Raw genomic sequence first — 24,137 nt, 5'->3', positions numbered from 1 at the left:
TGGGGGGGGGGGGTGGGGAGTGGAGTGTTGGGTTGGCAGGGAGCCTCGGATGGGATGGGTGAGAATGTTGGGAGGCAAGGAAGACTCTTCTGCTTGCCCCGATGTCACTCGGTCCTTCGGGTACACTCGGTTTACCCCCGCAGTGCAGGGCACAGAAGCTCAAGGGGTTTAGGCCGGCCTGGGGTAAGCGGGATCTGTTATTGCCTCGCAGTTTCTTTTCCAGCAGCTCTCCTTCTGTCTCAGTCCGGGGATCAGTAAAGTTTGTTCCCGTTCCGGGAAAGGAAATGAAATCTTTTAAGCGCCTGTTATCTAAGTGGTAAATTGGCTGCGAGTGCTCCTGAATCGCACGTCGAAAGCGCTCTTCCTCCCTCTCTCTTTTTGTTGGCTGCACTCTATTTAATGTCAAAATGGTAAAGCATCTGTATTGAAGTGCTGAAATATTCATGGCGGATCAGCGATTCTCCGCACTGCCACAGGAGCTGGAAAGCTAAAACGGTTCTTTAAAAGATCAAATTTTCCATGTGAATCAATTGCTCAGCGCACGGCGCAGGCGACGCCGCGGCAGAGCCCGGCCCTTGGGGGCCGACGCCCGCCCGCCCACCCGCAGATCGGGAAGGAAGGGAGGGGGCAAGCAGGGGTGCTCCCTCCCCGCCGGGCCCAGGCTGGCAGCCGGCGCCCCCGCTGCCGGCCCGGGCGGCGGCAGGGACTCGGCTTTGGCCCGCGGAGGCGCGGTACAGCGCGGAGCGGGGCGCAGCATCATTGCTGCGCACAACATCCCTCCCGGGGGTCCGTCCTCAATCCCGCGGCAGCGATGCGTTGAGCCTCTCTTCCCTTCCCCGGCAGCCTGTTCACAGTCCTTGGATTTACCGGGACAGGCTCCGAGGGGGAATTTGGAACATAACAGTTGTTTGCTGCCCAATGCAAAAACGCCACCACTTGTGTTACCTCTGAAACAGACAATTTATTGGAGTGAGCATACCTTTTTAACATATTCTTTTTTTTTCAAGATATATTTGTGCAGTAGGTGTAAACTTAGTAGAAGTGCTGTTTGTGAATTTTATGCTAACAAGGAAATCAGGAGGAAAAACTCTCGAGAAGTCTTTATAACTAATGTCGGCATGCCTTAAATTAAATCTGAATTAAAATTTCCCGTTTGTAAACTTTCGGATGTAAACTTTTTACGTAAGTCTACGCTATAGTACGTGCTTTTTGGACATAGAAATTAAATAATTTTCACGACATTGATCCCTTAAAGTCGCAGCCAGGAGAAAATCTTCAGAATAGCAATGAGCAAAGTCTGTCCACTGAACTGAGCAAACTGAACTTTAAATCTTCGTTTCTGTTGTTTGTTTACAAAAAAAAAAAAGGGAAGAAAAAGTTTTATATTTAAATTTAAATTCTTGCAGTTTCTTTTCAGTGTAGCTAACTCTTCAAGCGTTAGAAAGTCCTTCATCCCTCGGCGGGCCTGTTAGGAACAAAACATTTTGCTTCCTGATTTGGGAAACGCCAGAAACTCTTTGTTTGAGTCATGATGGGCCAGGTTTGAGAGCTGCCCCTTGAGCACATTGGCGCCGTTCCCCACCGCGCGTCCCAAGGCGCCTGTTTCCAGAATGGCTCCTTTGGTGGTAGCCCAGGAAACTGTCGTGTTGCTCAGGGCTTGGTTCAAAGTACTATGCCTGAACAGGGGGTCGTGAAACACCCCGTCCACCCAGTTCCTGAGGTTGGTGACAGGAGAATCCTGGTGTCTGTCGATGACGCTGACCGGGGCGGGAGCGGCGGCGGCGGCGGCCGAACCTCCGGGCCGTTTCAGCATGCAGGAAGGGTACTCGGCCTGGTTGAGAGAGGTGGCGGTGTGCGCCAGGGACCAAATCCTGGGCTTCGTCTCCAGCAGCTGCTGCCCCTGCTGGAAGCACATCTTGGACTCGCAGCCGCGCTGCCGGGCGCCCAGCGGGTCGGGGCCGCACTCCTCCGTCGCCGTCTTCAGGCAGCTCCGCGCCCGCTCAGCCGCCGCCGCCTCCTCTTCCTCCTCCCCGGCGGTGGCCGGAGGCGGCATCTTGGCGGGGGGCTCGGCGGCCCGTGGCGGGTGGCTGCCGGGGTGCGGGAGCGGGTGCGGGAGCGGGTGCGGAAAGGGCCGCCTCAGCTCACATTCCGAGCTCTCCGACTCGGCGGCGTCCAAGTCCTCCAGGTCGCTGAGCTCCAGCTCCTTCTCCTCCTTGCCCGTGGGCTCTGCGGGGCGGGGGCGGGGGAAGGGACAGCAAAAACAAGACACACGGTCACTGTCGGAGCCGCGCTGCCCCGCGGCCGCCCCCACTAGCGAGGCCCGCGGCCGCCCCCACCAGCGACGCCCGCCCCGGGGGCGAGCTGCCGGCCGAGCCCCCGCGGCCCAACCGCTAAGTGTCTGGTTTTAGCAGGGTACCCTCGGCTTTCCCGCTCTTCATCGCCTCTTCCTGTGAACCCTCCTCCTCCTCTTCCTCCTCTTCCTCGTAGGGCCGCTTCTCGTCAGAGCATTTGTTCCGCGGGGGCCAGGTCATCTTGTTCTCCTTCTTTAGCCGCCGGCGGGCGTTGGCGAACCAGGTGGAGACCTGGGTGAGGGTCATCTTGGTGATGATGGCCAGCATGATCTTCTCACCCTTGGTAGGATAGGGGTTCTTGCGATGCTCCTGCAGCCAGGCCTTCAGCGTGCTGGTCGTCTCCCGGGTGGCGTTTTTTCTCCGCGTCCCACCGTCCATGGTCCCATACCTGCGGGGACAGGGTAGATCCCGCAGTGTCACACCGCACCCTTTCCCTCCGCAGACCTGCCCGACACGGGATGCCAGGGTCCCGGCCGCTTGCCTGAGGCATCCCCTGGGGGTCGGCTGGACCGGAGAGGGGGGAGAGGGATGGAGACAGCTCAGCTTTAAGGGGGATGAGGACTGCTCAGCTTTACGAGGGAGGCCTGCCTCAAGAATTCAGGTCGAGGAAGGAAGGCAAGAAGGAAGGGTTCAGCTAGCAGCAGCACTGGGCAATGCAAATTCTCGCTATGCCTTAGTGATGGCAGAAAGAGGGAAGGAATCAGCAGTTTTATTTGCGGTGAAGTCTATGTCAACATTTTGGGCAGCTTGCAAACTCACAGAAATACCGCTTTCCTGTCATTTGATTAGTCTTTCCCAAACAGAATTCATCTGGGTGACCTCAGGGTGTAAGTGTTAATAGAAATATATTTCCTCTTACTCCTTTTATTAGTCATCTCCTTTACCCTTTTGTTCCTGAAATTGTAGGAACCTAACGCAGATGACACTGGGCTGCGACTGAATATTTAATGCACATCCTCCAGGAAAGGTCACCAGCGCCCAATGGGCCTTCGAGTTGGAAACGGTGTGTAAGTGGGTTTGCGCTGGTTTAAAACTAATAAACATAACACGGGATGCCCAAGCCCGACTCCTCGCAGGAAAAGATAATTATCGCCCTGGTGGAGAGGGATCGCCCGCCCGCCCCGAAGGGCGGAGGACCCCCTGTCGGTGGGGGGAAGGGGAGGCGACATGGCTTGGGGCCGGGAGATGCTGAGCGGGGAAGAGGCAGGTTGCGGGGCGGGCGTGAAGGGGAGGGGATGGGGGGGGGGGAGGGGGGGGAGGGGATGGGGGGGAGGACAGCGACCGGGGCCGGGGGGGTATGTGCGCTTACCTGTCGTACTGGTACTGGCTGAGGGTGTGATCGTAGGGATAGTAGGCAGCAGCCGGGGCGATTCCCGCATGCGCAGAGCCGCTCCCGTCCTTCGCATCCAAACTGTTCTGCAGGAGACACCGCGCCGCCGCCCTCAGCCCCGGCCGCCGGGAGAGCCCGGGCCCCCGCCCGGCCCCGCCGCACGGCTCCCCCACCCCGAGTCCCGGAGGGGGGCGACGGACCTTCCTAGAGGCCCCTCGGCCGCGGCAGCCAGCGAGATCAAAAGAGACATTAACTCGGGCTGTTACGGTGCAGGGAAAAAAAAAGAAAGAAAAAAAAGGCTATTTTGGAAAAGAGCATCATTCTTTGCGAGCCTGGGTCTGGGTCGCCCTAAACTGCCCGCCCTACCTGGCCCTCCCGCAATCGGCCGCCAGCTCGTCAGGCGCGACTTTTAATTGCGTTACCGTGAGGACCGAGCCGCCGAGCTGGAACAGCTGCGGACCGCGGCGCTGGACGCGCGGGGCGAACGCGAGGAGCGGCACGGCGGGACGGGGGGTCGGAGGAGAAGCGTCCGGGTCTGCCCCCGCCCGCGGAGGGGTCCCGCCGATCAGCCTTCCCCCCGGCGGCGCGGCGGGACCCCCGTGCGGGAGCATCCCCCGCGGCGGCGGGCGGCTTACCAAGGAGTAGAATGCGGGAGCCTCGGTGCCGTAGGTCACGTAGTTTCCATAGCCCTGGGGCCCGGCATAGGGCCCGCCGTAGACCCCCAGGGCGGCGGCGGAGTTGAGCTCGTGGCGGGCGGTGGCGAGCAGGCGGCTCTCGTACACTGGGCAGTACACGGGGGTCTGGGCTGAGGCGGCCGCCCCCGTCTCAGCCAGCGTCCGGCCGCTGGACTCGCAGCAGGTCGTCAGGGAGTTGGTGCTCATCAGGAACTAGAGGGAAAGAGAGTGGCTCTGAGGGCGGGGAGGGGACTTTCCAAAGTGTAACTAAGTTTGGGTTCGGCTGTTTTTACGTTTTGTGGTTTTGGTAGGTTTTTTGTTTGGGATTTTTTTTAATCAGGTCCCAGCTTTGGGGTGTCTCCCGTCCTCCTCCCTCCCCTTCCATATTTTACTTCAATCGTGATAGAAATGCTCTGAAGAAACGTAGAAATGCAAGTATTTTATCAGGTGGTGTTTTTTTTTAAGACCCCACAACAAAAACAACCAAAGGCCCCGTGACTGTGAGCGTTTAATCCTCTGAAATGCATTCCTCCGGCCCTCTGCATTTAAAAACTAACTTTTCTGGGGTGTTCTCGCAAGACTGGGGTTTACACCGGTTTTCTCCCCTTGCAGCACAATGCTTCCCATCTGGGATTTTAACCCTTTTTTTCGAGGTCACTCATGCATATTTATTTCGACTGCAGATTTGTAGCAGCCACGCACGCATCTGTTATTAACCTGATGGTTTAGAAAATCCCATTCTGTTTGTACGGGCCGGACGCCTGTGCGTCCGTATTTAATTGGTAAACTGTGAATTTAATCATGAAAGAGAAGAAAAAAGAAAAACAGGAAAGGAGGGAGGGAGCGGGTGGGGTCTGGGGGATCCCTATCCACCCTTCTCACCTCCCTCATCTCTGTAATCCTCCCCCACGCGTCATTATCACCCCCAAACACCCTAAATCCCGCGTGTTCTGTCGCATTTTAAAATCGTTGCGCGACATAAAACTTGGGCATCTTGGAAAGCTGAGAAGCGAGCAGCCGCTCTGCCGCTGCCGCGTGCAGGAGAGGATCACTGCCCGGACGAAAGGCATCGGTAAGGACTGAAATTAAATCAGTCAATTAACGTCGGTAAGCAAAAAGTCTTACCTGGGGTGCAGAGGAGTAAGGGTAGCCAAACTGAGGATAGGACATGGTACAGAGGCTCCCAGTTATCTAGAAACAAGGCGAGACGTCTGATCTGCACGCTATTTCAGCCCGGCTCTGCTCTGTTGTACCAATTGATTGGTAACCACAGGTCCCTAGATGCTTATAGGATGAAGCATAAAAGCACATTTAATTTATTTACATGAAAACTTAAACATTTTTTCTTTTAAAATTATACAGTGATTTTAGCACCATCACAGCTACAAAACAGAAATAATTGTTACATGTAGGCTCTAAGGCTGGCATACATGACGGCTGAAATACACAGTTTGCACTCACGGAAAAATAAAAAGTGGGGAGAAGAAAAGTGATACAAATACATCAGTTCACAAGCACGTTGTTTTAAAAGAGTCGAGCCTCTGACGTCACGCAAAACCTATTCAAATTAACCTGCCTGTAAGTTTAAACACTCATTTTCGGGAATCTTTCCCCTGGAGTGGAAAACAGACTCTCCAGCATCGCTTTCAGCCTGCCTAACAAGAGCGAAAGTTTGGGAAGCTCTCCGGCAGCGGCAACGCCTGTTTGCAATATTTATATATATTTCTGCGGGCAAGGGAAGGAAATTAATGTTTTTAATCTGAAGGATCCATGTTGTATCAGCTAAGATTTCCCCCCACTCTCCTTAGTCCCTGAAAGGCTAGTAAGTACTTTTAATTAGAAATTAATTAATGAGCAGCTGCTTCTTCCCACCCCACAGTAATAATTAGTCTCAATTACAAACAAGACATATGAAGGGACACACGACTGAGTCTTCATTTAAGATTTAATCAACAGTTAAAATCAGCGCTAACGCTGACAATAAAGCACATGATAAGCAATCCTGCTTTTCTTTTCGGCTTTTATTTCAGACGTGTGATTACAGGTAGAAAACCCTACAAGCGTGTGCCGGGGAGTGATGAAAAAGATGTGACTTCTCACGTTAAAACGACTTTGATCCTATTTCAAACCTCCAACACCCCCTTCTACCCAGCCCATCCCACCGCTGCCATCAGCCTCTCTACCCTCTGGGGGTCTGGGACCTCTCCACTCACAAGCAGGCAGCATTCCCTTCTGCTTCACCCTCGGAGAGAGAAGGAACAGGCCGTCGGGGGAAGATGCTGCCAGCCCCAGCATCTCCTCCCCGACGTCCGGTCCCACCGAGGCAGGGCTAGAAGGCAGCCCCCAGGAGGATGGAGGAAGCAGAGGAGTCACCTCCGAGGCTGAAGCTGAGCTGCTGCTGCAGTTGAACGCTGCTCCGTGGTGTGCAGACTTGCTCAGAGAGATTCCTGGGTTCAGACATGTGAATAGCCCCAGGGTCACACTCTAATTAATGATGATGTTCTCTTCTTCTCCCCAGCTGGAAGACTGCCTCCCAGAAACGAATCTGCCCACACTGACAGCTCGATTGAGAGTGATTGATGACTATCTGGAGACCACAGTACACATAATATAATATCTGATGCGTAATTGCTTTAATTTACAGATGAAAATACTAGTTCTCGTATTGAGTTAGACTACAACAAGAGGCATTTTATGGCGCTTTAGAGTGTTTGCAAATAAAATATATCAGATACAGTACATGCAAATTATTCTGACAGCTCAGTATCTGTAGCCTGGAGAAACATATAAAGAAAGGGAATCAAAAGACATAAATAATCTGTTTGGAATTCTGCATTGATTTTTGGAGGGGAAGAAAGTGCTTTTCCTTTCCTCACCTGAAATGTTAATTTCCTTTTCTTTTTGGGAATACTAGTAACTTTGCCATTGAGTTTCTTTCACAGAAACGCTTCTGTATTCCTCCTCCTGCATTATACCCCGGTGCTGCCAGGGTATAATGATACTTTTAGCGACTCTTTATGAGCAGCTTCCTTATGTGCGGCGTGCTGACGGGCTATCGCATTGTTTGGGAAGACACCCAGTGTTTACACAATGGTCTGCACGCAGTGTTCGGTGCTGCTCTCTCTGCCTCCTGTGCCCATTGCGCTGGGGATGTTTGTTTAAACTCCGGAGTAAAACTCACCCGAGCTAAGGAAGAAAATAGTTGCACTTATCTCAAGAGAGGCTTGGTGTAAAGCACTATAATTAGCTGGGAAAGCTGGACAACTGCCTGAAGAAGTCCTCCCAGTTTTCCATGCTACAATTTGGGAAATGTCCTAGTGTTGTGGATTTTGGTTGGTTTAATTCCCCACCCCTCTTGGTAATACTGCAGATTTCAACTTTGCAGTGGCCCACAGGACACTGCAGGTTTGGATATTTAAATGAGTATTAAACTTTGAAGCACAAGGAGAAATTCAATATTTATAGTTCTTGTCTATTTATAAATCACTGTTGTCTTTCACCGCATCATTCAAATACTCTGATGCTCATTTTTGCACTGAACTTTCCTGTATTAATCATGATAATTATTTGTCATTTTTCTTTGCAGCCTGCCTGTTCTATTACTTTACCCCTGGTCAGCTTTATGTCAGTTCCAATCTGTATTCCCTAGAAAGCAGTCATTAAAAACCCCCCACCAAAACAAACAAACAAAAAGAAAAAGCCACAAAAAACTTAATAACCCTAAACACTTAATAACTTTAAACGCTAAAAGCTGACATTGCGTCCTGCTCTACTGTTGATGTCTTGTTTCACTTACAGTCTACAAATAATGGCCCTTTGTTGATAAGAAACTCAACACAATTATATTTCATCTTGAATTTTTGGTGCCAGAGCACAAACATGCATTAAGCCCCACAATGATTTAAAATAACCTTTGCGGTTCTTGCACATAAACAACGTAACACTGTTCAAATCCAAGCAAAGACGCTTAGTGCTGTGGGCTATATCCTTAAGCATTTGGAAAATGCAAGTCTTTGCTGTGCAATAAAAATTGATCTTTGTCAAAGCCCCTTTCCCGTAAAAAAACAGTTAATAGCTTTCGAGAAAGAAACACACATTGCTTTCTCCAAAGTTTGAGCAAGGAAACCCATCGCGATCAATAGCAAACGCTGGAGAGTTCCCCTCTGGTCAAAGCCAGCCTGCACACCCAGGCAAGCAGGTATTTCCCATCCAAAGCCCAACCAGGTCTCTCTCCCAGGGCTATATGTTACATTTCCGAGAACCTGGAGCCAACGCTCATACAAGTTTTATTGTAAAAGCATGAAATAAGAAGGAAACGCTGTGATGCTGGAACAGGCCACAGCAGGTAAAACAGAACCTCTTCAGGACTCATGCTTTGATGGACGTCTCCAGGGACATGATCTAGAGGCAGTTAATGCAGCTACACTTACTATCTGCATTTTCATCTCCTCTTTTTGAGGGGTTATTGCCACTCCTGGAAATATTTCAGCAACGGAATTTGCTTATGGGCTAAAAAGACTTTAGAATGATCTTTCAGTCGAGTTTGCTTTGTTTTCATGTTACAGATTTAAAGCAACCTTGACACCACCTGACAAACATTGTGAAGATCTACATGTTGCCCGTTTGGAATCTGACATGGAACTGAGGGTAGCCTACACAATTTTCAAGTAGATTATCTCATAAACTCGCTATAAATGAGCCTTCCCCCCCTCCCTCCCGCCGAGCCCATTTGAGATGTAACTGCACCTCCTTCACTCTGAAACAAGGCGATGCTGCCGACCTGCACAAACCCATACCATAGCTTGGGATCGGCAGAGCCATGATGACCAACAGAACAGTTACATAAGAAGGAGCCGCTAAGTAATTTACTCAGATTACAAGTTAAAACAGTTGTTAAAAACTATCAATTTGAATGTTTCATTTTGTAAGTCTTCAATTCTCTTGGCAAACAATCTAGATTAAAGCAGAAAGGCCTCACATGATCATTCTGTTCTTTGTATTTACTAACTTTTCACCCTTAAGAAGTAAAGGCAACACTTTCTCTCTCTCTCACACACAGAGAACTTTTCTGCAAGAGAAGCAAACGCTGCAACCTAGGCAGCTACTCTATGGCTATAGATGAACCCTACAACATGACCATGTTTACCTGCTCGGTGCAGAGCATCGCAACTATGTTTTCACTAGCAAAGCAAAGACTGTATAAGGTTTCCTGTACCCCCAGTGCCACAGACCCACAGGCATTCAGGCACCACCACCTCTGAGCTCTGGAAGCCAACAGCCTCAACTTACTTCCCTGCGAAGGGAAAACTTTTACTACTTGCAAGGTCAAATTCTATGCCTTTTAAAGTTCGCCTTAAAATCCAGAAAGTTTTACTCGGTACCTTACCTTAGCGCTCGCTGAATATCATATCCACACCCCCTTCCCCAGAAATGATACACATATGTTAAAATACATTTGCCCTCAGTCCTAGGTAAAGATTGCACAAAGCCAAATGATTCATCACAGGTAGTTTCTCTTCCCTCCAGCAGTTCGTTTTCAGCTGCTTTGCTCCTAAAGCAGGCTCTGAAAGGGGGGTGGGGGTGGGGGGGTGTTTAAGCCCCACTGCTCCCTCACCTCCCGCTCCTGTGGAGACACACACACACATGCACAAACACGCACACAAACACACACAAGCATCACCACCAAAAGATGAAATCTTTTACCTGTGATCACGCCAGGCTTCGGCTAAAACCTGGTAGCGATAGCTGTGCCATGGCAGGGCTTCTCTCCTCTGGTCTGCGCTGGCTGGCGTGGCAGGAAGCTGCGGGGAGCTAACGCAGACATGTCTCAGTGTGCGGTACCTGCGCAGCGCGGCACGGAGCCTTCGGTCCCCAGGCGCCACAGCCACTTCACTAACCCCCTGTACCAGAGTGACGCTCAAGTGAATAGTTCCACTGATCACACTCTTTCCTACTGATTAACACTTTCCAACACGACCAGGCACTCCACTTCCAACTTTTCCCGTTTTAAAACAGAAGCAGCCAGTGCCGCTTGCTTCCGTGGGTTATAAACGCCGTCTGGGGCGTGGGGGACACCATAATTAATAGCAGGTTAGTAAAATTAGTGCTGCCACTCCAACTGTTGTCCTTGTTGCCAACAATAATTGCATTGATTCTGGAAGGACACGAATGTCCTCCATTTAACCTAATGATCTGCGGGTTGCACACGCTGTACGGCAGCCGTGGCGGTGATTAACTGCGCGCACCTCCGAACTATCATTTATCTCCGCGAGTCACGACTGAAAGGCGCTAAACTTACAGGCAACTCTCCCTGCCTCTCTCGCCGTCTTTGTTTCCCTCCCGCTGGAGGAGGCGGGCTGGGACGTCGGCGTAGCCCTGCGCGCAGGAGACGGGCACCTGTACCTGTCCCCCCGGCCGACTCGGCTTTATTCATAGCCCGGGGGCAGCGCGGCGGAGCCGGGAGACGCGGAGCTGCCGGGGGCTGCCTAGGCCAGCACCCCCCGGCCGCAGGGAGGGGGCAAGGGGGGCGGCGCGGCAGCTCCCGGCACCGGGGACCCGCTCCCTGCAGCGCCCCCGGGGCCGGCTACGCCGTCGCCGCCGCCCTGGGCGCAGCCCCGCGGGGGCTGCCCGGTCACCGAGGCCTCCCTCCGGGGCGGGTGTGGGGTGGAAGCAGGCGCCGGAGGCAGCCGCAAGCAGGTCGTGGCAGGAGCGCTGGCTGCCGTTTTGTCCTCTACGTCCTCCTGCGCCCGTCCCTTCGTCTGTCCCGCCCGGTCTCAGCCGCCGGCTGCCACTGCCACCGGCGCGCTGTCCTGCGGAGAAGTTACTCGGTCCCGAGGCTGGGCGGGCGGGCAGCGAGTCCCCGCTCCGAAGTGCCTTTCCCGGTGTGCAGCCTCCCGCCACCCTCTCTCAGTCCCGGGAGCCCAGGCCCGCGGCCGGGTCCGCGCAGCGCACGGAACCCCCGGGGGGAGCTGTGCATGCGAAGTTCCACCGCGCGCTCGGTACTTTCTTTTCTTAATTGTTTGTTCAGCGGGAAAAGGGACAAATCGGGATTGACAGAAGGGGGAGGAGGGATCAATATCATTCCTGTTTAAAGGCGTGAGCCTGGCCAGACGTCTCAATAAGACAGAGGAGGAGAAAAAGAAAGTATCATATCCTACCTAATTAAGCGAAGACAAAGAGGTGTGGAGAGAAAGGTTCAGCAGAGGTGGGGCGGCAATGGGAATTTTTAATCCGGTGTCTTCCCACTGTAACCACCAAGGCTGAACAGTAACGTTAATAGGCAACATCTGTACATCGACAGATTTATTCTTACCAGGGCTCTTTCATGCCTGTGTCATTTGCATGGCCCCGTGCTCGTAATGTTCGACACACGCTGCACCTTGTAGTGCAATGACAGGGTAAATCTGATGAATGCTGAAACTGGGAAATCCTCCTCTCTTTCCCCTCTCTCCCTCCTCGGATTGTCCTTGCAGCTTCCAAGGCGGGGAAACCACATGGAAAATGAAAACGTGAGCCTTCTCCCCATCTGCATTTGTAAACAGAAAGCCAATCATGCAACGAGCCTTTGCATTTTAAAGCGGAGTAACAAACCCACAGCGACGTGGGTTCCCTGGCTGCCCGCCCAGGGCTATCTCCCGGCCGGCGGCACAAGGGTTCTGCGGCTCGGACAGGGGCATCGCTCCGCTCCCCAGTCATCCCATGGGACCCTTACGCAATACGTGAACCTCTCTGGGGGCACAGGAGGCGTGCGCGCCGCCTCCGTCCAGACCGCCGCCTGCGTCCAGGCCCTGCGGATCTGGACTTTTCCCTCCGTTCCCCTGGGAAGGCCCGTCCCGCTGGCGCTGCCCCCAGGCTGCCGCCCCGGGCTGCCTCCGAGCCCGGCTGCTCGGCTGCTGGCAGACCGAGCTTGCAGCGGGGCCGAGCCCCCCGGGACAGCTCTGTGCCTGCGCTGGGGAGCGCGTCCAGCCGCACGCCTGCCCAGCCGAGCCCCAGTTTTACAGAGCGGGGTGACACTATTCACCCTCCGGAGGTGACATCTGCTCTTTGGCCCAAATCTGCTCTGAGGGCACTGGCACCTCGTAGTGTCTTCCTCCACCCCTTTGCCCGACCTGGAGACGAGTGCCCGGCCAGCAGCCGCCCCTGCTTTTCCCTGCTTGCAGGGGGGAGCTAAGATGCTGTGGGGCTGCTGGATATAGCTGCCCCTGCCCTGAAATACAATGTTCATGGTAGGAGGGATCGTCCAAAAAGCAATTTTTTACATTAACAGCTACCATCAGTAACAGTACATTAATATGAGTCTTTTGTAATAAAACAAGCTCAGGTCCACAAGATCAACATTTTTAATTATTCCAGTCATGGTTAAAGGAAGCGAGCAGACACCCAAGTCTGTCTTTTCCAATTTGCTCATGTCGACCTGCACACCTTGGAAATTGCCACCCATTGCCACTTTGACCTATGCAGCAGAAAGCACAGTGGCTTCCTGTCAGAAACTGGCCTGGCCAGGCAGGAGGGCAACCAAATTGAGTGAAGCTGAAATCCCAGTGGATATGCATGTGGGTCAGCCATAGTGACACGATGGGCACTGAGGGAACATGGATAAATCTGGGAAGGTCCTTGCAACCACAGTAAAAGCTTTTGGGAAGTCGTCCCAAAAAAACATGGGCCAAAGCCCGTGGCTGGAAGGGCATTTGTAGATTTTACTTCATGTGGTTTGTGATGTTGCTACAGATTCTCTTCCTCCCTCTCTTATTCTATTTTTTTTAATGACCAATAATGCTAAGCTTCAGGCTTCAACCATTTTTAATGTTTAAACTATTAAAAGGTGCTCTTTTCACTATAGAAATCCTCCTGGCATTCTTTGGCATTCTTTCCCATTTCTGTAGCTAGAGTAATGCCCTCTCTGATGTGAAAAGGCCATTATTAAATGATACCAAGTGGTTAAAAACCTTAATTTTCCATGTCATTAGACAAACAGCAGTGGTGATAGCACCACATATTTCCATTAAGAAAGGGAATATCATTTAATCATCAGTGTCAATTCCTTCAGCTCCATGGCTATACTTTGAAGAACTACTTTTCAAGACATCAGATGGGGGAGAACACCAGCTTGATCTGTAACTTTTTTGGCCTTTATTTTCCTGTAGAGGTTACTAAATTGAACCTAGTCAAGGGATATAATACTAATGCATGTATCATAACTCATGTTCACTATGAAGCTCCTAGAAACATGTTAGCTTCATCATGAAACCTCTGAGATAATTTACTTAACTAGAATAATTTCACAGGAAAGGCGGTATAGTTCAGAATGTAGTAAATACATGGATAGAGATCAGATTTTCACTGAAAGTATTTTTGTCCTTTTTTCATTTTTTTTTTCCCTTTGCCGGGAGGAGTCACGGTGGAGGGAGAGGGTAGTCCAGGGTTGGTAAGAAGTTAGGCCAAACCTGAGACATCATATGGTTTGGGTGCCAAGTTTTATACTAGCCTCAGAGCAGCAAGGTTTATCTTAATGTGCAGGGATCCATACAGGTACATTTCTCTTCCTTTTCTCACATTAAATTCATTATGTGATGTTCAAAAGACTGATGCACTTTAGAAAACCTTTAGGCATTTCAGTGTAACAGGAATGGTTTATTAAAAGGATAGGTTATTACTTTGAACAATTACTTCACTGTGTACATTTAAATATATAATGTTTATCTGGTGCTGACCTGTATTGATCAGAATCTGTACAATTAGGCTTTTATTCATAAATGCATATCTACGCTAATAAACCACATTTATTTTCAGATCTCGAGTGGTCATCTGAGTGTCTTTTGTAGTCCACAAAGATACAGGCTCGTGATTATTTTTTCAATTATTTTCTAAGCAAGGATTACCCTAATTCCATTTGTGAGCCCATGATTTTGAGAAGATACTTATTTTGTGGGAGAAAAAAATGTTCTGGTTAGAGAAATAGCTAAGGCTGTCTTAGTGTGCACAATATGTGGATGGGTGGAGAGGATTATTTTTTAGTAGAAAAAGAGAATAATTTTAAAGATTTAGAACCATTTCAAGCCTCCTTAAAGACCCTGAAAAGGCAAAAGTGAGTCATCACCACAAAGTTCTCCTTCCTATACTTTGTCTTTGTCTGAGTGGGGAGGGCAATCTGAGCCTGCAGACCCTGCCCAGGCGAGCAGTGCTGCTGAAGTGGAGCTCCAGGGAAGCAGTAGGAGCCTTCCTGCACTTTACACAACTAAAGAGACGTGGGCCGTGGGTCTAATCCCACCAATCTTCCTGTGAATGAGTAGTTCTGTGAAATGTGAGTGATCACTTCTTGCACAAAAGGGATAACAGCAGAGAACTGTTTGCGCCTGAGAAAACAAAGACGCAATTAAAGCAGCATTTGTAGTTTTCAGTTAGGGTTATCATTCAGTATAGAATGAACCATTATTTCTTTCCTGCTAATTATTTTCATTAGCTGTTTTAACTCTTCCTGAGACCTCTTAATAATTGCTTCAGAGCAAAATGTGTAAAAATGAAAATTATTTATGGCACTGATTAGAACTACAGAATACTAATATGGGTAGTCAGGAATAATTCACCATAACAGGAAAACATTATTTAATTGTTTAATATAGAAGTTTAATTGTGCTTGCATACAGTTATCATGTAAATATCACTGTGATCACTTTAAGAGGTTATTTCTAAGTGTGCCAAAATTCTGAAGCAATCTGAAAATAATTAATTTTTTTTACCTCCCTTCACAAGTCTCTCAAGTGTAGTATATGTTTTAACTTAAACCAAAACATAGCCAAAGGCAGACAGGAGTTCCAACAGTGACCAGTGTAATACTCACTGCTTTTAATTACTGTAACAATAAATCACAGAGGAATGTCCTCCAGGAACTAAATGATTTTCTAAAAACATTTGAGAATATTTTTGAAATTCAATTAATTGAAGGCACCAGATAAAAGGTACACATTCTTAATGGCTATAAAATAACCCTAAGGGATGTAACTGAGCTCCAGCTTAACTTCAAAGTGTGACAGAAATACTTACTGTATTACTTTAAAAGTGTTCAGATCAATGAATCAGTTAAAATTACTTATACATTTACCAACCTTTTCATTTTCTTTCTGAATATGATAGAAAGAATTGCTCTCATTTCCCAGGACACAAAAAGCAGTTGAGACCTGTAAAAGAAATTGTAATTAAAGCCAGCCTTCAGTCAAAATTGGTATTATGAATTTTTGGTTGACACAAGATAAAGGGGCCAGCGAAACATAAAAGTGACTTGATAAAACATACATTTAGACATTTTATACTGAAAATTAACTGGTCTGTGGAGATACTTCAAGTTCTGGGATTAAATCTGTCCTTGTTAAAGCCAGTAAGCATTTTTCTGTTATATTCAGTAGAACCTAAGTGTCACTCTGCAGTATGTATTGTGTCTACTTGTGTGTGTACTCGACTGGCTATATGATTATGGGCCAAACCAGTTCTCTCTTTTTTTTTTTTTTAACATTCAAGCCCCTTGGACTAATGGTGCTACCCTGAGCACTGACATGGTTTTGCAAGTTGCTGAACATCTCAATCAGTCACAGCATACCTTAAGCTTTTGCTCTGATGTAGGATGCCAGCTAATAACTCACCAGGATCCAACTCTATCAGTAAATACCTTGACATTTGGCCTATAGTTCTTGAGCATCAGAGGATGCTTTAAAATAGAAGTGTTACAAGCATCACAATTTTCTGATGTGCAAGTAGATTTTATAATGCAGTGTGACTCAACAGCAGGAAAGTGTTAAGAAATCTGTGTGAGGTGAACCATTGCTACCAGCCAATTTTTTTTTTTTAGCAGAATTGCTGCATTCTGCACAGCTCTTCCTTCCCCTCTGTAATCTCAATCTGTAGCCATGCACTTGGGCCGTGGAAACAGCTCACAGGCCCATGGTCACCATATCACAGAGGTAAGGGTTAACTTCTAACCTTTGCAAAATGGCTGCTTGTTAAAAATATTTGCCAATATGTCATAGTCAAAGTGCATATATATATTATTCCTTAGTGCAGAAAGTTTAGAACTAGTGGAATCAGAATTATGCACACATACATTGCTGCACATCTCCGTACACTTGTATGCACACATAGAGTGAAAATGATGCAGAGAAGTGTCTGTACTGTATGAAGGGAGTGTATTGCAAGAGAAGACTGAAAACAGTTTACTAAAGTCTAATAGCAATATTTTCTGGTGGGTATTTATTTTCAATACTCACTGATCATTTTCTCAGTAGCATGTTAACACTTTCTATGTGTTTAAAACATGTTAAAGTGAGACAGTAAAATACGACAACAATGCTGCAGAGATAAATGCATCTTTATACTCTGTTTTTTTTCTTCGAGCATTCAAAATCATAGAATCTTTGACCATTTAATATTGATGTTATGTCATGACAGTATAAAAATTTTCTATAGCTTCCTGCAGTAATTCTGCACCCCTCAGGTGTGAGGTGGGTGAGAGGGTCACTGAACCTTAGAAACATCCACAGCATCTCGTAATTGCAAAAATACAGTTGCGGACAGTACATGTGATGTATAAGAGTAATTTTTAAACGCTATACAACGAATACAGTGCAAGACTAAAACCACCAATAAGACTCAGGTTTCCTCAAAAAACTCTGTTTAATAATGATAATAGAATATTAAAAATTATTTTAATCAGGGACTGCAGACTGTAGAAGATGGTTTGATATGTTTATTTTGATGGGCAAATACCCATAACACTCACAGCAGACTCACATCCACCAAATTAGCACCTGTGACCTGTAGGCAGGTTCAAATCAATTCTGAATAAAAAACCCTGAACTTTCTGTTAAATGTTTGACTTAGCAGTCAAAAGTTTGTTGTTTTTTTTTTTCAGAATAATTATCTCAAAAGGGCTGCTTGTCTAATAAAGGAACACACAGACTTATGAGTATAAATATCTCCATAAATTCTGAGAAATCATAGAACAGTCCTTCATTTCCCCCTCTTCTCCCTCCTGTTTTGAAAATCAATAAATATTTAAACACATTTTTTTTCTTTTTAACTTGTGTTGAGGTGGTGGAACTGCAGTAATATAGAAGAGATGAAGTGAAAAACAAGTCAGAATATTGGCTTCAGGTTAAAGCTGAGTAAACCTGGGTTAATTTGCCCAGGAAGTGGAATCATTTAATTGAAAATACATGTCAGGCAAGGTTAAATGTGGTAAACAAAGGAAAAAAGTATGCTTATATGTCCAATTTTTCAGTTTGCCAGAAATCAGTGCAGACAACATATGAAATGTAGTCATGTTTGTTGCAAGATGCTGTGTTTCCTCTGCATTTATTTTCTGGTTAAGGCTCCTCCTCTTCCTCCCCTTCTAAGCATCTGATTTCATAGCAGGTAGAGCTCAGTCCTAAGGACACAGACACAGGGACATGAGGGTTTTCTGTAAAATCCTCATTAATGTTGAAGGAAGAGCCTGCCCTTGGAGGATGACTCAGTTTCCTGCCGTTGCCCATACCCAGAGGTAACTGTGGGAAGGAAAAGAGCAGCTGCATGTGTCCCCAGAGAGTGTGTCCTGTTTGACATTTCAAGCCTTGCACAAAGCTCCCCACTGTGCTCTGTTCCCATGCCAGCCTGTTTTTTCAGGTGGAAGTGGAGCAGAGTAGGACAAGAACTGCTCATCCAGGAACGAAGAAGATGTCAGTACCAAACTCAAACCCAGCATGGTCAGGGACATATCCGAGCCAGGAGTGACATTGGTGAAGCTGGTTACTGCAGCTGGCTGTGTATCACCCAGAGGAAACTTCACCTGAGGCAACATGATGGAGCCAAAGGTCAATGGCAGCCTGTGGCACCACCGCCATTTTCAGATGCTCCAGGTTTCACTGAAGCTGCAAAAGGATGCCTATTGCCAATTTGGCCAGGCGGCTGTGCCAGCTGCTGGCTGCTTGTGAGCAGACAAATGAAGAAGTCTGAGTGGACAAGCATGAGAAAATCTGTCCCTTTCCAGCATTATCAAAGTGCAGGTACCCCCCAGGCTCGCCCAGGCTCAACAGCAGGAGCTCAGCTGGTCTCTTGGGTTTTCTGCCCACTGTTAATTCTAGATTTAACTGGTTATTAAAACCTTGAGCTGCCAAATCTATTTTGTGGTTCCCTGTGCAGCTATTGTTGGCTTGGAGTTTTGCATCAGGTTTTCATACCAAAAATCAGATAGCCACCTTACACGGACGTATAAAGGAAGATCCCCTAACTCTGGGCCTCAGATGATGCTTTCCAGGCTTACCAAGCACTTGGGAGGAGGACTTGCTGGATGTGGCAATTCCAGCTGACTACTCTTTCATGAAACTTAAAAGATTTGAAACAGAAAGTATGGTGGAGTAAAACCTGGGATGATCTGAAAAAGAAAAAGCTAGAGATAGATGTAGAAGACTCCATAAATGTAAGTTAACACTTACTAATCTAAGTTTTTTGTGAATTACGCTGCTGAGAAAAGGCAGATGGAGGAAATCCTCAAAGCAGAGAGGGTCATAGAAGGAGTGGAAGGGCGGCTTGTTCTTCTGGTCTATGTTATGCCAGTCTGTGAGATATGTGACCCTAAATAACATTAGCAAATTGGAGCTAATTGAGAGTCATGTCACTGTAATGGTTGACCTCTGTGTGGAAGAAGTAACAAAATCAAAGGCAAATTTTTTTCCCTACTTAATGCAATGTGCTTCCTTGAAAGAAACCTAGCTTAATCTGTGTTTCAGTAATTTGTGTTTCAGTAACCACTAATAACTTTATAAGGCCCTCTAACCTGTCATTTTTCTCCCTAGAATTGCAAAATGCTGCATCTTGCTAGCTAAACAATCCCCAACATTGCTTACCTGCAGTTTAGAGAATATATATTCACTCAGATCAACTTTGTGAAGGTACTTCAGAATTACCAAAAGATACAGGCAGGGGAGACCTTTATGAATTTATAAAATTACAGTCATTAAAACTGCAGTTCATGAGCCCAGTTCCAATTCCCTCTTCATTTTATTTTGTTCTTTCACTGAGCCATATGAGTTTACTCTTGCCTTGACTTGCTTGCATTAAAAAATCCACATGAAACTCACTGAGAAACAGGATAATGATAAAAATTTTTGTCTAGCTGAATGCCACATTCCCTTTTTTTAGTTTTGCTATTTGCATGGAAGTGCACATGCCAAGGTAAATTTGTTGAACAGTACAGTTTGCAATTGAACATTTTATAGGTAGAACTAGGAAAAAGAAAGTAAATTTTAACAATACAAATATGTGTTACATATGAATCATGCAATTAGTGAATTCCACTAAGGGTAGTAATTGTTCATTACTTTAGATCTGGAAGCTATTTTGAAATGCTCTGGAAGGCTGAATGAGAAGAATATTGTTTATCTTCAAGTTCAAAGAACTTACCTTCAAGCAAATGACAGCATTACCAAGTAGCAATGACACTACAGAGTAAATGCTAGGGGGAACAAAAAGCAGCCTAATATAAAAGCTTGGCTGAAATAAAACTTGGAAGGAATTTCCCAGAAGATGATTAAAAAAAGGTTTGTGGCAAAAAATAGCAAGACAGATGAAGTCCTATGACATTCACACCAAATGCTTCTCTCTCCCACTTTTACATGTGCAGTGCAGAACCATGTCCCAGTGCAGATGAATCCCATCAAAGGTCCTGTGGAAGCCTAATATTTTTCTTTCACTTGAAAGTAAAGGTTTATTTTAGTACCATATAGATCTGTGTAAGTGGTACAGGTTTTGTGTGATTTTGTTTCCTCTACTGGATTTGACTTTGTAGTGTTTGCAATGGATGATACGAGTAAAATGATGTGGTCTGTTCCAAAACACTATTAAACACATAAATAGCAGTCTGGCTTTTATACCTTAATTTAGCAAGATTCCAGAGAAGAAGGGCAGTTCCATAGGTAAATGAAATGCTCAGGATCTTCCTTCTCCCTTTATCTGCCCCCAAGATTTATAGAGACAAAACCCATGTCTGAGATCATAAGCCAACTGATGAGTTTGAGCTCCTTTAACAGAGGGTTTTCCAGTCTTCCTCTGCAGCAGATGGTACTGGTCAATGTTAGAAATAGGATACTTGATGTATACACTGAAGGTCTATTTCAGAATAGCCATTCCCATGTTTCTTCCAGATTCAGCTTTTCATTTGCCTTTTTGACTGCCAGGATTATTGAGGATATTTACTCCGACACACTGCTCATAGTCTTGTTTTTAAAACTTTCATTGAAGACAGATTCATTTGGACTGCTGTTAACCAGTCTTGAGGAAATTGTCCTTCTGGCAGCAATAACTTCTTTGGAAACCTGTCAGTGTTAATTCTTTCTTTATCTTTTGAACCAAACCAGGAGTCAAAAGATGCATTTAGGAACCCAAGTGAGTTTTTCAGAGTTTCTGAGCAACAGCAACTTCCACTCTGGATGGTCACAGATGATACTCAGCATCTTTTTGGCTAGGTCACTTTTTGGAGAAAGGTTTCAACTCTTTTATCTATCAACGGATGGAATTCATTTCCTTATGCCAGCATTTGCAGAAAGGGATGCAGAAAGTCATGTTTAGGAAGGCAATTTCATTTAGAGATTTAACTGTTACAAAAGATTTGGTCTTATCTTGTGATAAGGCAGTAGATACAGACAGTAGATACAAAAGCAAAAAACCCTTTGCAGTGTGTTCGCTGTTGCAGTTAAGACAGAACAATTTGTGATGAAAGATTCAGCTCTGAAGGAGGATAGGAATCTGAACTCAAATCTTCTATAAGTCAGATCGAATATGTGTCAAAACATTCAGATTTAAATTCCAAAGTAGAAATTCTACAGTTTTTTTTTTGTTTGTTTGTTTGGTTTTTTTTGTTTTTTTTTTTTTTTTGGTAGGATAGTGGAAACCATGAGAGTACTGGTCCCTTCAGGGAACTTTTCACTTAAACCCACATATACACAATCTGATTTTCAACAGTTATATTGAGTGCTGAACAGAGACAGTAGAAAGGTAGAGTGCAGAGTTGTGTGGAAGAAGGGTTCTTTTTTTCTGAAATCCAGACCTAGTTGAGAAATTCTATATAAGGGAAATAAGTGTAAAGGAAAGACTATTTCTCATCTCAGTCTTTGAACACACTGATCTAAAAGTTTTAGAATGTAATTGATTTAAAAATGATTTAAATATAATTTAAATGAATTAACCTTTTATGGAAATTCTCAGAAAAGTTTAATCTTTCCTTGAAAATATCATCTGCCCTAAACTAGAAGAAATAAGTAAACTTGGTTGCACTTACTAACATTATTTAGCTGAAAATGCTTCAAAACTGATAAATACCTCTTAAGTAGCCAGATTAAAAAAAAATTCTTTTTGCACCTATAAATGCCTAGTGGAAAATTAGATTAGGTTAATGATATGCACCCAACTAGAAGACCAAAAAGTAGAAATTGGATTCTTGTCCCTTCTAACACTTGTTGCCTCTGTGGTTAAATCCTCTGAATCTTTGTTGTTAATCTGAATGTAAAGCTTTAGACAAAGATCTGTTTACACATTTCAGAGTTAACAGAGAACTCCTAGAAGGGAGGTTAAGAAAATCTCATGAATGCTTACTGCAATTTGGGTTTTTGTTTGTTTTCTTGTTTTTAATAAGTTATAGTAGCATGGACAGTATCAATTCAAATCTGGTAAATAGAGGAGATAAAAGATGCTTTGTACTGCTTTCTCTTAAACTCCTATTTTTTGATCCATGATTTGGATCATAGGGCAGAAGCTTCCTCTCAACTACTGACTCTGGCATCATCATCTGTTATTTGATTATGTAGTCTGTGACCATTAAAATTTAATTTCTGTAGACATAGATATACCATTCCACAGATTGCAGTTTGTTTATGTGGAAAATTTATGATTTTCTGGGCTACCTCTTTCTTTAATTTCCTTCTTGTATACTCTGTTATGTTCCAAGTTTATGTATTACATTATAGTATATGTAATTTTGACAATACTAATTCAACTTTTGCAAGTTTATTAATAGCACCATTAAGCTGCTTTTGTAAAAAATTAGACTGTACTTTAAAATTGCAAGAGAAAAGAAAAGCCTTTGAATAGCTTTAAATCCAATTAAATGCGAATAATTTCTCCTTGGAAATTCTCATTAACAATACCTAATATCTGAATATTTGGCTCCTAAAAATCTAGGTGAGGACTATAACAGACATATGGTCCTTTTCAGGCAGAAGAACATTCAATTCCACTCTACTGGATTATGGCTTACCACCTTGCCCAGAGCTGTTAACCACAAAAAGCAGAAGTTGTTTAATAAGACTTTGATAAGATATCCACAGTTTTTGGCACTAATTTGCTGTTTGTTGGATGACATAAAGAGTTCCCAAACCTGCTCTCTCCATTGTGATAGGAGGAATTCATTACACCGTTTGCAGTTAAGGAATATTTTATCAGTGTAATTTGCCTCCTCTCACAGTCAAACCAGACTCTGCAAGCAAGACTTGCTTTCCATCAGGGTCTGTAGTTTCCTCACAATCCTGAAGAATATCAGAATAGCCTTCTCTTGTTTACCCCCTGCCCCTGTCTTGCTTCCGGGTCAGGCAGTATCTGTCCTTTGGAAGTCATAATTCTGGGGTTCTTCCTCCCATTTTTAGACAAGAGAGGGACTGTAACTATCAAGAGCCTCTGTCTTGGCTACTTTGCAGCAGAATGTACAAGAGTTTCAATGCACTGTAGACCAGCAATCTCTTCATAACAAAAGATGATGATTCCCTTTTATGTGAAAGTTCCAATACTTGTTTAAATGACATGCATTTTCTCAGCCTGAAGGTGTCAGGATTAGGTTGGATTCAGATTCTCCTATTAAATGAAGGATCCTTCCTTTTAGGCTGTGAAACAGCTGTGAGAAACACATTGAGAAATTGCAAATTTTCCTTGACTCACTTTCTCTGGGTACAGTTATGCAGCACAAGATTTATTTCTTTGTGGTTGTTTCAGAATATTTTTGGATAATTTCTTTTTTTCTCCCAATGAGACTTCCCGTGAGGCCTTTAAAGAGGTGGCTGCTAAAACGTGTATAAACATCCACATTCTCTTGGCTTTATACTCAAGAAAATGTTTGGAATATTGCAGATCATCAGTTTTCTAATTATATAATTAGTATATTTGCTTTCTATATGGCTGTCTTGCTGTCTACTATTAGCTTAATGTGAAGGATTTTGTTTCTTTATATGTCTCTTTTAGACTATGGGAAAGACATGATGTGTGGGTTTTTTTGAGAAAAGAAAGGTAAGAGAAATTTTTGAAAAAGGAGGTGCCTGCTAACCATCTTGTCATTACCTCCCATTTCCTACTCTACATCCCTTTCTGTTTCCATAACTAGAGGTTCTTTGGACCAGACAGCTGGGTTTGGACATTCTTATTTGATGAAGGTGGTTGTAAACTTGCTCTTGATAGACCCAGATATCTCAGAGTCATTTGTATTCCCCATCTTCAGACCATGGAACTGTAAAATACTGTGAAAAATAAGCAGTGATTGTTTACAGATGGACTTTGGAAATAAGGAGATTATGACAGACTGAATTAGTTCTCAATAATTTTTTCCATAGAAAAGTGGTTCCATGGTTCTGTGAAAATGACTTACAGTCATCTCAGTGAGTTACTAATTTGTTTACCTGCAAGCAAAATCATATCTCTAGAGCCAGCCAATTTTTATACTGAGGTGTAGAAGAGCTGTCCTATGTGGCAATGTGATGGATAACTTCATTACACAACTTA

At 45.5% G+C, this 24,137-nt stretch overlaps 1 protein-coding gene across 11 annotated transcripts; it reads right to left on the bottom strand.

Annotated features, from left to right (window-relative positions):
• Positions 1-904: 904 nt before the first annotated feature.
• On the bottom strand, positions 905-15,487 carry IRX4 (iroquois homeobox 4). 11 transcript variants are annotated; one of them, XM_071553534.1, is made up of 7 exons: positions 11,668-11,824; positions 10,059-11,164; positions 5,481-5,639; positions 4,317-4,568; positions 3,661-3,767; positions 2,417-2,739; positions 906-2,226 (listed from the first exon to the last, which is right to left on the bottom strand). In XM_071553534.1, exons 3-7 carry the CDS (start codon positions 5,523-5,525, stop codon positions 1,469-1,471), a joined length of 1,485 nt encoding a protein of 494 aa, XP_071409635.1. In that variant the 5' UTR covers positions 5,526-5,639; positions 10,059-11,164; positions 11,668-11,824; the 3' UTR covers positions 906-1,468. The 11 variants fall into 11 exon arrangements, with proteins under 11 accessions (XP_071409637.1, XP_071409642.1, XP_071409644.1 ...); XM_071553537.1 differs by having other exon boundaries at positions 10,059-10,166; XM_071553538.1 differs by lacking the exon at positions 11,668-11,824 and adding an exon at positions 11,513-11,530 and having other exon boundaries at positions 10,059-10,166.
• Positions 15,488-24,137: the final 8,650 nt, after the last annotated feature.

Source organism: Pithys albifrons, chromosome 4 (assembly GCF_047495875.1).
Source record: "Pithys albifrons albifrons isolate INPA30051 chromosome 4, PitAlb_v1, whole genome shotgun sequence".
Taxonomy (NCBI): Eukaryota; Metazoa; Chordata; class Aves; order Passeriformes; family Thamnophilidae; genus Pithys; species Pithys albifrons.
This window is presented reverse-complemented; position numbering and strand designations above follow the sequence as displayed.